The sequence below is a fragment of the Macaca thibetana genome, chromosome 11 (assembly GCF_024542745.1).
Source record: "Macaca thibetana thibetana isolate TM-01 chromosome 11, ASM2454274v1, whole genome shotgun sequence".
Taxonomy (NCBI): Eukaryota; Metazoa; Chordata; class Mammalia; order Primates; family Cercopithecidae; genus Macaca; species Macaca thibetana.
In genome coordinates, this window is record NC_065588.1 from 107,900,791 (window position 1) to 107,918,242 (window position 17,452).

Genomic DNA, 17,452 nt, shown 5'->3' on the forward strand with positions numbered 1-17,452 from the left:
GGCTAGCCGGAAGAACTCAGGCAGACTTCTGTTGCTTGCCTGCTCTTCTAACCAAGTGAAATCAATCTACACCCAGGGTTCAGTCTTCTTATGGAGCTGAGAATGAATTACTTTCACCTCAGCCAGGATCCTGCAAGGGAGCCATGGAATTCAGCCTAGTGCAGTGGGAAATTGCATCTCATGAAAGCAGCTTTGTGTCAGGCCAAAGGCCTCTGTGTCACTCCTTTCAGCTGTCCCAGCAGTGTCAGGCAGAGGGACGTGCAAGGGCACCTTTCATCCTCAGGCTTAAAGCATTCTATTTAGCAAGATGGGTTGCCATGGCTGCATTTGTGCTTGATGAACAGAATGAGCATGTTTTTATTCATGGAGCAGGAGTTGGCAGGAAGGACAAAATTGGACACCTGCACAAAATGAGAAAATTACTGTGGTATAAAATGAATGGCCTTTGACAAACTGTAGTGGCATGTGATCCTGGACCTGAGTTGGCGGGGTGTAGACCTGGGACTCAGTCACTCCTGGTAGGCAGGTAAGAGGTGCTTTTCTTGCACTGCATGGCAGATGAGGATATTTTGAAGCCCAAATGCAGAACTCATTAGAAAGAAAGAATGTCTGCTCAGATCTGTCGTCCAGGGCTGGTTTGAGTTTTCTTTGTTTTCAAACTTGCAGGCCCATTGGAACTCCTTCAGTTTGATCACGGGCAGTCAAATCCAACTTACTACATCAGGCTGGCTAATCGTGATCTGGTTCTGAGGAAGAAGCCCCCAGGGACACTCCTTCCATCTGCCCATGCCATAGAGAGGGAGTTCAGGTAAGTTTTCAGGGCCAGGGGAGCACTTGCCCACTAGCCTCCACCGTGCACAAGCTCAGCCCTAAACAGAAAAGTCAGCACTCCATAAAAACACCCCAAGACATTTAAAACTACAGTTATGGACCAGGTTTTGTGGGTCACACCTATAATCCCAGTGCCTTGGGAGACCGAGGCAGGAGGATCATTGAGCCCAAGAGGTCAAGACCAGCCTAGGCAATGTGGCAAAACCCTGTCTCTACCAAAAAAAAAAAAAAAAAAAGAATTAGCCTGCTCGTGGTGGCACGATCCTGTAGTCCCACCTACTCAGGAGGCTGAGGTGGGAGGATTGCCTGAGCTGGGAGGTTGAGGCTATAGTGAGTTACTGTGGCGTCATTGCATTCCCGCCTGGGAGACATTGTGAGACCCTGCCCCAATCCCCAAAAAAGCCAAATGTAAATTAGAACTATTCTGGAAAACAATATGATACAATTTATTAAAAGCCTCAGAGTTTTCATACTTTTAGACCTAGTAATTCCAATTCTGGGTCTCTGTCTTAAAGAAATAATTCTAAGTAGGGGGAAACAGCTTTATGTATTAATATGCTCACCACAAAGTTGTTTAATAAGAAGAATTTGGAAGGCCAGGAGCAGTAGCTAATGTAGTCCCAGCACTTTGGGAGGCTGAGGCAGGTGGATCACTTGAGCTCAGGAGTTTAAGACCAGCCTGGACAACATAGTGAAAACCTGTCTCTACCAAAAATACAAATAGTTAGATGGGTGTGGTGGCATATGCCTGTAGTTCCATCTACTCAGCAGGCTGAGGTGAGAGGATCTCTTGAACCTGGGAGGTGGAGGCTGCACTGAGCTGAGATGGCACCACTGCATACTCCAGCCTGTGTGACAGAGTGAGACTCTGTCTCAAGAAACAAACAAAAGAGTTTGGAAACTACTTAAATGTACTATAATCTGTACTATAATCTGTACCATAATCAGGAAATAAGTAAACCTTGGTATATCTACTCATTGCAATGACAGAAATAGTAATAGCTAACATTTATTGAATGTTTAGTGTGTGCCAGGCACTAAAATAAATGCTTTGAATGTCTTGTTACTGCAGAGCATCCTCACAACTCTATGATATGTTACTGTTATAATCCTCATTTATAACTAGGAGGAGTGAGGCTTAGAGAAACCAAGGCAGGCAGATTGCTTTGAGCTCAGGAGTTCGAGCCCAGTCTGGGCAACATGGTGAAACCCTGACTACAAAAAATACAAAAATTAGCCAGGTGTTGGTGCCTTGCACCTGTAGTCCCAGCTACATGGGAGGCTGAGGCCGGAGAATCACTTGAACTCAGGAGGCAGAGGTGTAGTGAGCTGAGATCGTACCACTGCACTCACAAAGTGAGACGCTGTCTCAAAAAAAAAAAAAAAAAAAAAAGATTAACCAGCATACCCAGGGTCATAAAACTAGTAAGCAAGTGCTAGAGTCTAGCTTTATAGCCAGTCCATCAGATTTCATAGCTCACCCTTAATGATTATGCTGTTATTGCAGCTAGTAAAACTATGCCTATAGTAACAAATGTGTATGATAAAATTTTAAGATAGTAAAGGCAGATACAAATTGCATATATAGTATTAGCTGATTTTTTTTTTTTAGGCAGAGAGTCACTCTTGCCTAGGCTGGAGTACAGTGGTGCGATGATACCTCACTATAAACTCGAACTCCTGGGCTCAAGTGATTCTCCTGCCTCAGCCTCCCAAGTACTACAGGCACATACCATCATGCCTGGCTAGTTTTAAAAATTTTTTTGTAGAAATGGGGCCTTACTATATTGCTTGAACTCTTGGCCTCAAGCAGTCCTCCCACGTTGACCTCCCAAAGTTTTGGGGATTACAGGCAGGAGCCAGCGTGCCTGGCCAAGGTTTTTGATTATTAATTTAATAAAAATATTGTTACTCAGATATTTTATTTCATCTTGTTTTAGTTTTGGTAAGTTGTAATTTCTAAGGAGTCTGTTCATATCACCCAAGCTATTGAATTTATTATTTATCATATTCCCTTACTATCTTTTTAATATATGTAGGATCTATAGTGATATCCTTTTTTTTTTTTTTTCTGTCGCCCAGGCTGGAGTGCAGTGGCATGATCTTGGCTCATTGCCACCTCCACCTCCCAAGTCCAAGTGATTCTCCTGCCTTAGCCTCTCAAGTAACAGGGATTACAGGCACGTGCCACCATGCCCAGCTAATTTACTATTTTTAGTAGAGGTGGGGTTTCACCATGTTGGCCTGGCTGGTCTACAACCCCTGACCTCAAGTGATTCACCTGCCTCGGCCTCCCAGAGTGCTGCGATTACAGGCGTGAGCCACTATGCCCACCCTAGTGATATCCTTTCTTTATCACTGCTGGTATTGATTGATAATTTGTATTCTCTCTCTCGTTAGTCTAGCTAGGGGTTTATCAATCACATTGATCTGGGAACCACAGTTTGTTTTGTTACTTTTTTCTATTGTTTGTTTTGTTTTGAGGCGGAGTTTTTGCTCTGTCGCCCAGGCTGGAGTGCAGTGGCGCTATCTTGGCTCACTGCAACCTCCGCCTCCCAGGTTCAAGCGATTCTTCTGCCTCAGCCTCCTGGGTAGCTGGGACTACAGGCACACACCACCATGCCCGGCTAATTTTTGTATTTTTAGTAGAGATGGGGTTTCACCATGTTGGCCAGGATGGTCTCGATCTCCTGACTTCGTGATCCACCCGCCTCAGCCTCCCAAAGTGCTGGGATTACAGGCGTGAGTCACCGCGCCCAGCCTTTTGTTTGTTATTTTTTGAGACGGGGTTTCGCTCTTGTCGCCCAGTCTTCATTGCAGTGGCATGATCTCGGTTCACTGCAACCTCCGCCTCCTGGGTTCAAGTGATTCTCCTGCCTCAGCCTTCTGAGTAGGTAGAAGTACAGGTGTGAGGCACCATGCCTGACTAATTTTTGTATTATTATTATTATTTTTTTGAGACGGAGTCTCGCTCTATTGCCCAGGCTGGAGTGCAGTGGCATGATTTCAGCCCACTACAAGCTCTGCTTCCTGGGTTCACGCCATTCTCCTGCCTCAGCCTTGCGAGTAGCTGGGACTACAGGCGCCTGCCACCACACCTGGCTAATTTTTTTTGTATTTTTAGTAGAGACAGGGTTTCACCATGTTAGCCAGGATGGTCTCGATCTCCTGACCTTGTGATCCGCCCACCTCGGCCTCTGAAAGTGCTGGGATTACAGGTTTGAGCCACCATGCACAGCCCTAATTTTTGTACTTTTAATAGAGACAGGGTTTTGCCATATTGGCCAGGCTGGTGTTGAACTCCTGACTTCAGGTAATCCTCCCACCTTGGCCTCCCAAAGTGCTAGGATTATAGGTGTGAGCTACCGTGCTGGGCTACATTTTAATTTTTATTGAAATTTATTGAGATTTATTTTATGGACCAGCACATGACTTATCTTGGTAAACATATTGTGTTTACTTGAAAATAATGTATGTTTTGCAATATCTGAGTTAGTGGTATACAAATATCCATCAGATCAGGTTGGTTGGTAGTGGGTTCAGATATATGTCTTTAGATAAATCTAGTTTTGTCTAATTCTATCATTACTGTGAAAGGAGTGTTAAAATCTCAGCTAAGACTTGTGGATTTCTTCATTTTTTTCTCTTTAATTTTGATCATTTTTACTTGACGTATTTTGAAGCTCTGTTGTTCAGCATGTACATATTTATGATTGTAATACCTTTCTGATGAACTTGCAGTTGTATCATTTTCAAATGTCTCTCTTTGTCTCTGGTGGTACACTGTTGTAAAGCCTACTTTATTTGATATTAAAGTAGCCACACCAGCTTTCTTATGCTTAGTGATTGCATAATGCTTCCATTTCCATTCTTGTTTTTGCAACCTATCTATGTTTATATATTCAGCGCATATCTCTTGTAGACATCATATAATTAGGTCATGCTTTTCTGTCCAGACTGAAAACTTCTGTCTTTTATTTTTATTTTATTTCATTTATTTTTTTGATTTTTGAGATGGAGTCTCACTCTGTCACCCACGCGAGAACACAGTGGAACGATCTTGGCTCACTGCAACCTCCACCTCCTGGGTTCAAGTGATTCTCATGCTTCAGCCACCCAAGTAGCTGGGATTACAGGTGCACGCCACCACGCCTGGCTAATTTTTGTATTTTTAGTTGAGACAGGCAGGAGCCACCATGTCCAGCCAACTTCTGTCTTTTAATTGGAATCTATTCATCTATTGAGTTTAATGTAGTTATTGATATGTTTGATTTAGGTCTACAATTTCACCACTGGTTTTTTGTGTGTTCCATCATTTTTTTTGTTCTTTCTTACTTTTGGGTCAATTGAATATTTTTTAGAATTTCATTTTAATTTATGTACCATTTTTAATTCAGAAAAGTAATTTCAGGCCAGGCGCAGTGGCTTATGCCTGTAATCCCAGGACTTTGGGAGGCTGAGGCAGGTGGATCACCTAAGGTCAGGAATTTGAGACCAGCCTGGCCAACATGGCGAAACCTTGTCTCTACTAAAGATACAAAAATTAGCTGGGCGTGGTGGTGCACATCTGTAATCCCAGCTACTCAGGAGACTGAGTCCTGAGAATGGCTTGAACTCAGGAAGTGAAGGTTGCAGTGAGCCAAGATCGTGCCACTGCACTCCAACCTGGGCAACAGAGCAAGACTGTGTCTCAAAAAACAAAACAAACAAACAAACAAAGAAAAGTAACTTGAAGAAAATCTCATCAATTCAGCCAGCGGTTTTGTTTATTTTCATTTGTCCTGGCAGGATTATGAAAGCCCTTGCAAATGCTGGAGTACCTGTACCTAACGTTCTTGATCTCTGTGAAGATTCAAGGTAAAGTTCAGATGTTTTTGCTATCGCACATTCAAGCTACAGGAGAGAACAGCCCATATGCTAACACAAATTCCAATTCGTTAAAGACAAATAAAATTTGGGTAGGAGGGCAAAGAAACTTTATAGCAACCTCTCCCAGAAGTTCTCAGATATTTAAGTTATCCTGCCAGATAAGTATATGCCTGCTTTAGGGAGAATTGGTAGAAAACATCTTTTTTTAACATTCAAAAAATCCATATTTATCTAGTTTCATGTTGCTTGTTTTTGTTTATTCTTTTATAAGAGTCTTTCTAAACTGTTTGGTGTTTTGAGACGGAGTCTCATTCTGTCACCCAGGCTGGAGTCCAGTGGCCCAATCTTGGCTCACTGCAACCTCTGCCTCCTGAGTTCAAATGATTCTCTTGCCTCAGCCTGCTGAGTAGCTGGGATTACAGGCGCCCCCCACTACGCCCGGCTAGTTTTTTTATTTTTTGAGTAGAGACAGGGTTTCACCATGTTGGCCTTGCTTGTCTCCAACTCCTGACCTCAGATGATCCGCCCACTTCGGCCTCCCATGATGCTGGGATTACAAGTGTGAGCCACTGTGCCTGGACCTAAACTATTTTAAACAGCTTTGTAACATGCTTTTTGAGTGTCACTTCTTTCCTAACGTTTTAATTATGAAACGTTTGAAACCTTCGGAAAAGGTGAAAGAAGAAAAAATAATATAATGAATATCTGTTTATATTTCATCTAGATCAAAAATTAAAACATTGTTAACATTTTGCCACATTTATTTTCTATATATGTGTGTGTGTATACATGTATACTTTTAACATGTATATAATGATTTTTTTTGGCTGAACCTTTTGAAATAAGTTTCAGACAGCATGCATCTCTCAAGAATAAAGACATTGACCAGGCATAGTGGCTAACGCCTGTAATCCCATCACTTAAGGAGGCTGAGGCAGGCAGATCACTTGAGCCCAGGAGTTTGAGACCAGTCAGGGCAACCTGGCAAAACCCCATCTCTACAAAAACAAAAAAAAATTAGCCAGGTGTGGAGGTGCACACCTGTAGTCCCACCTACTTACCTGGAACAATTGAGGTGGGAGGTGGAGGCTGCAGTGAGCTGTGATCACACCACCACACTCCAGGCTGGATGATAGAGTGAGACCCTGTCTTTTTTTTCCTTTTCTTTTTTTTCCTTTTTTTTTGAGATGGAGTCTCACTCTGTTGCCCAGGCTGGAGTGTAATGGCGCAGTCTGGGCACACTGCAACCTCTGCCTCCTGAATTCAAGCAATTCTCCTGCCTCAACCTCCCAAGTAGCTGGGATTACAGGCATGCACCACCACACCTGGCTAATTTTTGTATTTTTAATAGAGACGGGGTTTTGCCTTGTTGGCCAGGCTGGTCTCAAACTCTTGACCTCAAGTGATCCATCTGCCTTGGCCTCCCAAAGTGCCGGATTACAGGTGTGAGCCACTGCACCTGGCTGACATTGTCTTTCATAACCACAACACCAGTACACCTAAGATAACTAACAATTATTTAATAATAATACTGAATATCCAGCCCATGTTCAAATTTCCCCAATTCTCTTGGAAACATCTTTTGTAATAGTTTTTCAACTTGAAACATTTGTAATGGTAGAATTTTCTTTTCTTTTTTTTTTTTTTTTTTTTCAGACGGAGTCTTGCTCTGTCACCCAGGCTGGAGTGCAGTGGCCAGATCTCAGCTCACTGCAAGCTCCGCCTCCCGGGTTTACGCCATTCTCCTGCCTCAGCCTCCCGAGTAGCTGGGACTACAGGCGCCCGCCACCTCACCCGGCTAGTTTTTTTGTATTTTTTAGTAGAGACGGGGTTTCACCGTGTTAGCCAGGATGGTCTCGATCCCCTGACCTTGTGATCCGCCCGTCTCGGCCTCCCAAAGTGCTAGGATTACAGGCTTGAGCCACCACGCCCGGCCAATGGTAGAATTTTCAAAACAATTTTTTAGAGTAGTAAACTGGAGCCTGAGGCAGATGGATCACTTGAAACCAGGAGTTTGAGACCAGCCTGGCCAACATGGTGGAACCCCGTCTCTACTGAAAAATACAAAAATTAGCTGGGCATGGTGGTACGTGCCTGGAGTCAGGAGAATCGTTTGAACCCGAGAGGCAGAGTTTGCAGTAGGCCGAGATCACACCACTGTACTCCAGCCTAGGTGATAGAGTGAGACTCTGTCTCAAATAAATAAATAAATAAAGTACAGTAGAGTAGTAAACTGATTGCTAGTAATGACCAAAAGATGGATTAGTGACATGTCATTGGGTCACCTTAGTACTGCTGGGTGGTATATACACCATTCATACCACCGAAAAATGATAAAAATAACCTCAATAACAAGAAGGGATACTTACTGAACCCTTGTTGGAACCAGAGACCATGCCAGGCACTCTGTATGTTTGTTGCTTAATTCATTTTTTTTTTTTAAGTAACAAATACCCTGGAAGCGCCCTTAATTCTTGCAATTACCCTTTGAAGTGGGTATGTCTTACAGATTAAAAAACAACAACACGGCTGGGCGCAGTGGCTCATGCCTGTAATCCCAGCATTTTGGGAGGCTGAGGCAGGCGGATTACGAGGTCAGGAGATTGAGACCATCCTGGCTAACACAGTGAAACCCCATCTCTACTAAAAATACAAAAAAATTAGCCGGATGTGGTGGCGCACACCTTTAGTTCCAGCTATTCGGGATGGTGAGGCAGGAGAATCGCTTGAAACCAGGAGGCGGAGGTTGCAGTGAGCCAAGATCGTGCCACTGCACTCCAGCCTAGGCAACAGGCAACAGAGCGAGACTCCATCTCAACAACAAAGCCTAAAGAGGTTTAATAAGTCTCTCAGGGTCACTCTTCAACTAAGGGCAGAGTTGGGATTTAAACCTGGTTCTGACCAGGTGCAGTGGCTCACACCCATAATCCCAACACTCTGGGAGGCTGAAGCAGGCAGATTATCTGAGGTCAGGAGTTTAAGACCAGCCTGGCCAACATGGTGAAACCCCATCTCTACTAAAAATACAAAAATTAGTCAGGCATGGCGGCACGCACCTGGAGTCCCAGCTGAGGCAGGAGAATTGCTTGAACCCAGCAGGAAGAGGTTGCAGTGAGCTGAGATTGCGCCACTGCACTCCAGCCTGGGCAACAGAGCAAGACTCCATCTCAAAAAAATAAAAAAATAAGAAATAGGCCGGGCGCGGTGGCTCAAGCCTGTAATCCCAGCACTTTGGGAGGCCGAGACAGGCGGATCACGAGGTCAGGAGATCGAGACCATCCTAGCGAACACGGTGAAACCCCGTCTCTACTAAAAAATACAAAAAAACTAGCCAGGCGAGGTGGCGGGCACCTGTAGTCCCAGCTACTCGGGAGGCTGAGGCAGGAGAATGGCGTAAACCCGGGAGGCGGAGCTCGCAGTGAGCTGAGATCCGGCCACTGCACTCCAGCCTGGGCGACAGAGCCAGACTCCATTTCAAAAAAAAAAAAAAAGAAAGAAAAACCGGTTCTGTGTGACTCCAGAGGTCCTTCTCTGAGCCTTGCTGCTTGCTACATTATTACACTTTGAATCCATTCCTGTGGCTTATACAAAGGAACCAGGCAGAAGAGAAAAGCATGCTGTCCAAGAAGCACAGATGGGTGTGCATATGTGTATATGCACGTGTGTATGTATGTGGATAGATCCGTTGCAAGAAGGATACTTCTAATGCACTGTGCTTATGTGAAAGGAAAAAGGAAGTATCCAGTGCTCTGGGTCTGAACTCTTCTCCAGATCTCAACCCATACACCCAGGGACAGTGACAAAGAATAGGGTCATGACTAACAGCCTGCCACATTATGACTCTGATCCCTGAAACCCCTTCTGTGTTCCTCCCAGTGTCGTTGGCACCCCATTCTATGTAATGGAGTACTGCCCAGGTCTCATCTACAAAGACCCTTCCCTGCCAGGCTTGGAACCCAGCCACAGGCGAGCCATATACACTGCTATGAACACAGTCCTGTGCAAAATTCACAGTGTGGATCCCCAGGCTGTGGGGCTTGAAGACTATGGGAAGCAAGGTGAGCAGGAGGCCACGTCTCCCATGCTGGTTGTTTCATCACTAGTGCTTCTGCTTTTAGGATCTGAATCATTTTGGGTATTAACACACCATGCGTAAGGCACACTTAGCTTCTTCCTTGGAAATCCAGTTTAGTTTTAATGGAGGTGTTGCTGACTTAGGTATTTGGGCCTTCGATAAATCCCTTTATGAACTACACAATCTTTCTTCCCTGCAACTTTTTTTTTTCATTTTTTCTTTTTTTCCCTGAAGTATTCTACTATCCAATTCCCTGCTACTTTTATCTCACTAGACCATTTAAATTTTTTTTCTGATACTGACCAAAGGTATTTAAAATGTGTTTTTCTCTGTTTCTTACCCTTTTCCCTAAATACTCTTCAACAGGAATATATATTTTTTTTGAGATAGGGGTCTCACTATGTTGCCCAGGCTGGTCTGGTCTCAAACTTACGGGCTCAAGCCATCCTCCTGTCTCAGCCTCCCAAGTAGTTGGGACTCTGGGCATGTGCCACCGTGTCCAGTTTCAACAGGGATAGTTTTTTTGTTTGTTTTTTGAGACAGGGTCTCTCTCTGTAGCCCACACTGGAGTGTAGTGGTGTGATCTTGGCTCACTGCAGCCTCAACCTCTTGGGCTCAAGTGATCCTCCCATCTCTCCCTCTTGAGTAGCTGGGACTACAGGTATGGACCACCATGCCCAGCTAATTTTTGTATTTTTAGTAGAGACAGGATTTCGCCATGTTGCCCAGGCTCTACCCAAACTCCTGCGCTCAAGTGATTTGGCCTCCCGAAGTGTTGGGATTACAGGCATGAGCCACTGCAGCCAGCCCTCATATAGTACTTACCATATGCCAAGAACAGTTCTAAGGGCTTTACATATTTTATTCTCCCAACGGCTCTATGAGGACCATCTTAAGATGAGGAAACTAAAGCATAGAGATGCTAAGTAACCTGCCTGAGATCACACTGCTAGAGAACAGCAGAGCTGGGTTTCAAAGTCTGGCAGTCTGACTCCAGGGTTGATTTGCCTTCAGCTAACCACTGTGGTTTAGCCAAAAAGTGATTTATGAAAGGCTATTAGGAAGCACACAAGATCTTTTTTTTGGAGATGGAGTTTTGCTCTTGTTACCCATGCTGGAGTGCAATGGTGTGATCTCGGCTCACTTCAACCTCCACCACCTGGGTTCAAGCGATTCTCCTGCCTCAGCCTCCCAAGTAGCTGGGATCACAGGCACCCACCACCACACCTGGCTAATTTTTGTATTTTTTAGTAGAGACGGGCTTTTGCCATGTTGGACAGGCTGGTCTCGAACTCCTGACCTCATGATCTGCCCACCTTGGCCTCCCAAAGTGCTGGGATTACAGGTGTGAGCCACCATGCCCGGCCATAAGGTCTTTAAGAGGAGCAGAGATCATATTTGGAGACCACACAGCTAGGAACAGCACCCAGACCACACTAATCCAGCCAAACAGCCGATGATTTCCACCTTGGGGCAGCAGGAGCATCATGTGGGAAATTCTCCAGTCTTAGGAACGTGTTCAAAGACACCGCAGCACCCACTGCAGAGCATGACAAAGGGTTTTACTGCACTGGTTTTTTTTCCCGTTACTTTCAGAGGTTGCTGAAATTGCATACCATGTTCTAATCATCTTTCCCACAGGGGCCTATATTCCACGCCAGGTACGAACCTGGGTTAAGCAGTATCGGGCTTCTGAAACCAGCACCATCCCAGCTATGGAGAGGCTGATCGAGTGGCTCCCCCTCCATCTTCCCCATCAGCAGAGGACCACACTGGTGCACGGGGACTTCAGGTAGATGTGATGGCAGGGAGAGCTGAAAAATGACAGCAAGGACACTCCAAGGGGGAATTGAGCAATTGGTCTTGCTGCAATTTACAGTCGGGAATTATTCCTATTACAAAGCACCTCTCTGTGTGTGGCCTTTTCAGGCAGGGTTTCTCAGCTCTGGCACCGTGACATGTTGAATTGGGTACTTTTTTGTGGTGGGAGCTACTGTGCATTGTAGGATGTCAGGCATCATCCCTGGCCTCAACCCGATGCCAGTAGCACCCCTCCCCGCAGAGTGTGGCAACCAAAAATCTTTGCAGACCTGGTCCAGTGTTCCCAGGGAGGGCAGCATTCCTCTGTTGAGACCCACTGTTTGAAAGTAAGGCAGAGTCTACGGCCCCTGAAGAGGCCTGATCTCATCTGAAAGTAAGGCAGAGTGAGGGTGCCACTCACCTCCCAAGAGGCCTGGGGATGGACATTCTCACTGGGTGTAGTGAAAGGATTGAAAGAGAGTGACAGAGTCTCTGGGGGTATGTGATGAGTCTGTAGCGCGGCTAAAATGGGAACTTCAGTATGCCTGGCATCCGGCGGCAGAGATGATAGCTTTATCTTATCATCTCTTGCTGTGAAAACTGCCCATTAGGTACTTTTATAGGGTAGTGTTTATTGTGTTTTCTGCTTCACAGCACCTGGAGACCTGCTTTTGATGCAAGAATGCCTTATTTGGCTTGTCTTTTTGCCCATGTGGGGACCCAGGCCTTTTATTAAACAAGGCTAGACAGTGAAGGTTAATTTTAAATTTTAAAGACCTTTTGGCTTCTTTTTTTTTTTTTTAAAGACAGTTTCACTCTGTCGCCCAGGCTGGAGTGCAGTGGCATGATCTCAGCTCACTGCATACCCCACCTACCGGGTTCAAGCGATTCTCCCGCCCCAGCCTTCCGAGCAGCTGGGATTACAGGTGTGCACCACCATGTGCGGCTAACTTTTGTATTTTTAGAAATCCAAAAATACAATATATTTTTAGTAATACAAAAATATGAGATGGGATTTTATCATGTTGATCAGGCTGGTCTCAAACTCCTGCCCTCAAGTGTTCTGCCCACCTTGGCCTCCCAAAGTGCTGGGATTACAGGTGTGAGCCACCGTGCCCAGCCTTAAAGACACTTCTTTGCCCTCCAGATTTGATTGGCCTGTCTTCATTGGCTTGACCTGTGTCCCTCGCTCCCGGCTTCTTCTGTTATCCAGCCACCTTTGGGAATCCCCCTGGGTCTGAGAGTGGACAGCTGAGCTTTCTTTGTCATGTGGTCATCATGGGAGCTTGAGGAACCTGCTCCTGCATCAGAGACTGATGGGGCCAAGTGCTTCCCCCACACTGCCTTGAACTTGGCAAGCAGTTGGGCTGCATTTGACCCCCTCCTCCATCTTTCTCCACTTGGGACTCTAGAGCACTTGCCTGACAACACTTTCCTTGCCAGCTATTGCCATGTATTTCCTTTGGTGGGGAAGACCTCAGGTGGCCTTTGTGTCACCAGCCCATAACAGCTGCTCCGTGGACCTTGTCTTTGCTTCTCTTGGCACCTCAAAGATCTACGAATGTGATCAAGTATACAGCAGGCAGGAGATGTCCAGTGCAGTCTGAGCACCCCGTCCCCTAGCTATAGTGAAGTATGATGATCATTTAGGATGTTGCCTCCAGGAAAGGCATCCTCTGATTTTAGAGAGTGTGCTGCTGCTTATTGATCAACATAGTTGAGATAATTCTGATTTTTGATGGATGGAAGAATATTTCTTGCTAATGGAGTGAATCACCGGTGGTGAAAGCATAAACTGCCGCAGCTACTTTGAAAAGTAGTAGGCGACTCATGCCTGTAATCCCAGCACTTTGGGAGGCCGAAGCGGGCAGATCACTGGAGGTCAGCAGTTCGAGACCAGCCTGGCCAACATGCCAAAATCCCATGTCTACTAAAAATACAAAAAGTACCCGAGTGTGGTTTTACCTGTGTAATCTCAACTACTTGGGAGGGTGAGGCAGGAGAATCACTTGAATCCGGGAGGTAGAGGTTGCAGTGAGCCAAGACCGTGCCACTGCATTCCAGTCTGGGTGACAGAGTGAGACTCCGTCTCAAAAAGAAAAGAAATGAAAAGTAATGGGCAGTAACATGGAAGATGGGAATATGCTGCAACACATCGTTTTTTGTAAAGAAGCATCTGCAGCTTTGCACCAAGAGACTCAGGCGAAGATGTTTGTTTTGGTCATGCTTGTAATTATAATACATGATAAATAAAATGTAGTTTGGCCATATGTTGGAATTCTATTTAGTGGGTAAAATAAACCAATTTGCTGTACATAAGTCATAAGTCTCAAACAGATAATGCTAAGTAGAAAAAAGTAAGTTTCAAAAGGGTAATAAATCATTTATGAAAACTTAAAAATAATTGAAAGAACACTATATGTGGTATATAGGTACAGGTATAGATAAGAGAAATATAGAAATGTCTGAGACTGATATATACTAACTTCAGGATGGCAGTTAATCTGTCATTTTTTTAAAAATCTGAAGCAAATATAACAAAAAAGCAGATATAATATCTGCTAAATCTAGAAGATGGACACATGAGTTCTGACATTATATCATTCTCTGTATTTTTCTGCATGCTTGATGTTTACTTTTTCTTTTAAATAAAGCATGCATTACAGACAGCCCTGGCAGGAGACAGAAAGCATGAAAGAGGCTATTTGGGGAGAGTTCAATATAGGGTTGTAGTGTGGTTTAGAGGAAATGCTGAAGAACAGTGTGGAGTCCCGGGGCCAGAAACAGTGAGGAGTCAGTCTGACAGGGCAAGCATGTGCTGTGGTTATTGCTACTCTACAACAAACTTTGTCAGAACTGAGTGGCTATCAACAACGACAGTAGTCATTTTGCTCATGAATCTTTGCAGTCTGGGGACAGGACAGCTTATTTCAAAGTAGGGCGGCTGTTGGGCGGGGCTGAATCTTCTGAAGGCTTGCTAGCATGCCGGCCCTGGGCAGAGAAGATATGAACAGCCGGGCTCCTTGGGCCTCTCTTTCTGTCTCTTTATGGTTCCCACATCGTCTCTCCAGCATGGCAGCTTCTGGGTAACTGGACTTTTTTCTTTGAGACAGGATCTTGCACTGTCACCCAGGCTGGAGTGCAGTAGCTATTCATAGGCTGGAACATAACTGACTGCAGCTGCCAACTCCTGGGCTCAGTGATACTCCCACCTTAGCCTCCTGAGTAGCTGTGACTATAGGCGTGCACTACCATGCTCAGCTAATTTTTAAATTTTTTTTTGTAGAGATAGGGTCTTGCTATGTTGCCCAGGCTGGTCTTGAACTCCTGAGCTTAAGCAGTCCTCCCAACTTGTCCTCCCAAAATGTGGGGATTACAGGCATGAGCCATTGCACTCAACCCTGGACTTCTTACCTGGCGGCTCAGGGCTCCAAAATAGTGTGTTTCAAGGGACAGAGGGCTGGGCAGAAGCTGTATCACGTTTTCTGACCTAGTCTAGTCTCGGGAGTCCCTCAGCATCACTTCCATGTGTCTTGTATCTGTTAGAAGCAAGATGCTTCACTGGGCCAAGCGTAAGACTCTACCTTTTGTGGGAGGAGTGTCAAAGGATTTACAGATCTGTTTTAAAACCATCACAGGGAGGGAGTAATTCCCTGAACCCAGAGAGGCTAGCTCTCTGGGGAGGGCTGCAGAGAAGGAGCTGGGGAAATAAATAACCAGGCCCCTTCCCATCTCCTGCTTTTGATTGGCTGAGTCCAGCTGGAAGCCAGAGGGCAAGGGAGTCCTTGGAGCACACAGCCCAGGGAGCTCAGGCTCCCGGGCACAGAGGGGATGGGAGGGTGGGGAGCCAGTCTGAAAGGCAAACAGACCACGCAGAATCCTCCCTAGCCGGCAGTTTTCTTAGTGCTGTCTCTGTTCCTCTTGGGGCTTTTCAGGCTCGACAACCTGGTGTTTCATCCAGAAAAGCCAGAGGTGGTTGCTGTCCTTGACTGGGAACTTTCTACCTTGGGCGACCCCCTCATCGATGTGGCCTACAGCTGCCTGGCTCATTACCTACCGTCCAGTTTTCCCGTGCTGAGAGGTAGGAACTGCTGCTGGAGGATAGTGGAGGAGCAAGCCAGTTCTCAAAGCACTTGGGAGCAAACTCAGCTGAAGTAGTCCATGATTGGACAGGAAAGTGAAAGTGAGGTCCTGGTGGTTCTGGTGGGAAACATAGCTGGAATGCACTCCTGTCACATTTGCGGGGAAGTAGATACAGAATGTGTGTTAAGTGAAAAGTATGCTTGTATAGGCACCTCTTATGCTTTTACACAGCTAACTTCTATTTAGGGTTTTAAATTAAAAACACATTTATTGTGGCTGGGTGTGGTGGCTCACGCCTGTAATCCCAGCACTTTGGGAGACCAAGGCGGGCGGATCACAAGGTCAGGAGTTCAAGACCAGGCTGGCTAACATGGTGAAACCCCATCTCTACTAAAAATAAAAAATTAGCTGGACATGGTGGCATGCGCCTATAACCCCAGCTACTCGGGAGGCTGAGGCAGGAGAATCGTTTGAACCTGGGAGGTGGAGGTTGCAGTCAGCCGAGATCACACCATTGCACTCCAGCCTGCGCAACAGGGCAAGACTCCATCTCAAAAAAAAACAAAAACAAGCCACATTTATTATAAAAATACTAGAGCCAACAGATAGCAACAACAATGAAACAGTTAAAATCATTAGTAGTCCCAGAGATAACCATTTGCTGACATTTCAGTATCTATCCATGTCATCTTTTCTTGTGTGTATATGTATATTTCCTAAAACAAAAATGTAACATGATCGAATGACATGCTTTTTTTCACTTCATTGTATACTGTAGACATGTTTTCATGACATTACATATTCTACAGCATAATTTTTAATGAGAGCATATAATCTTATTGTATAGAATTAAGGGAAGATGGCTGGGTACGGTGGCTCACACCTGTAATCCCAGCACTTTGGACTTTGGGAGGCTGAGACGGGCAGATCATAAGGTCAGGAGATCAAGACCATCCTGGCTAACATGGTGAAACCCCATCTCTACTAAAAATACAAAAAAATTAGCCGGGCATAGTGGTGGGCGCCTGTAGTCCCAGCTACTCAGGAGCCTGAGGCAAGAGAATGGCACGTGAACCCGGGAGGCAGAGCTTGCAGTGAGCCGAGATGATTGCACTCCAGCCTGGGCGACAGAGCGAGACTCCATCTCAAAAAAGAAAAAAAAAAAACAAAAGAGAATTAAGGGAAGACTTTTGGGTTAATTCCTATTTAGATATTCAATTTGTTTCCAATTTTTTTTTTTTTTTTTTTTTTTTTTTTTTGAGACGGAGTGTCGCTGTGTCTCCCAGGCTGGAGTGCAGTGGCGTGATCTCGGCTCACTGCAAGCTCCGCCTCCCGGGTTCACGCATTCTCCCGCCTCAGCCTCCCAAGTAGCTGGGACTACAGGAGCCCGCCACCGTGCCCGGCTAATTTTTTGTATTTTTAGTAGAGACGGGGTTTCACCATGTTAGCCAGGATAGTCTCGATCTTCTCACCTCGTGATCCACCCGCCTCGGCCTCCCAAAGTGCTGGGATTACAGGCTTGAGCCACCGCGCCCGGCCTGTTTCCAATTTTTAAATATTACCTCCCCCACCCCTATGAAGAAAGGCAGTGAATATCTTTGTAGTAATATCTTTGCCTATATATAAGGTATACTCCTGGCCGGGCGCGGTGGCTCAAGCCTGTAATCCCAGCACTTTGGGAGGCCGAGACGGGCGGATCACGAGGTCAGGAGATCGAGACCATCCTGGCTAACCCGGTGAAACCCCGTCTCTACTAAAAAGTACAAAAAACCAGCCGGGCGAGGTGGCGGGCGC

General features: G+C 45.5%; 2 protein-coding genes across 6 annotated transcripts in view; both read left to right on the plus strand.

The window, feature by feature from the left end:
- Nucleotides 1-17,452, plus strand: part of ALDH2 (aldehyde dehydrogenase 2 family member) — a 419,735-nt gene that overhangs the window by 330,452 nt on the left and 71,831 nt on the right. The window lies entirely within an intron of this gene.
- ACAD10 (acyl-CoA dehydrogenase family member 10) overlaps nt 1-17,452 on the plus strand; it is a 72,558-nt gene that overhangs the window by 32,709 nt on the left and 22,397 nt on the right. For 4 of the 5 annotated variants that reach the window (XM_050749657.1, XM_050749659.1, XM_050749660.1 and 1 more), the window contains 5 exons: nt 667-808; nt 5,620-5,688; nt 9,577-9,758; nt 11,417-11,567; nt 15,511-15,656. In XM_050749657.1, coding sequence (XP_050605614.1) covers nt 667-808; nt 5,620-5,688; nt 9,577-9,758; nt 11,417-11,567; nt 15,511-15,656 — 690 coding nt within the window. The remainder of the gene's footprint in view (nt 1-666; nt 809-5,619; nt 5,689-9,576; nt 9,759-11,416; nt 11,568-15,510; nt 15,657-17,452) is intronic. The other variant, XM_050749658.1, reaches the window with a different exon arrangement.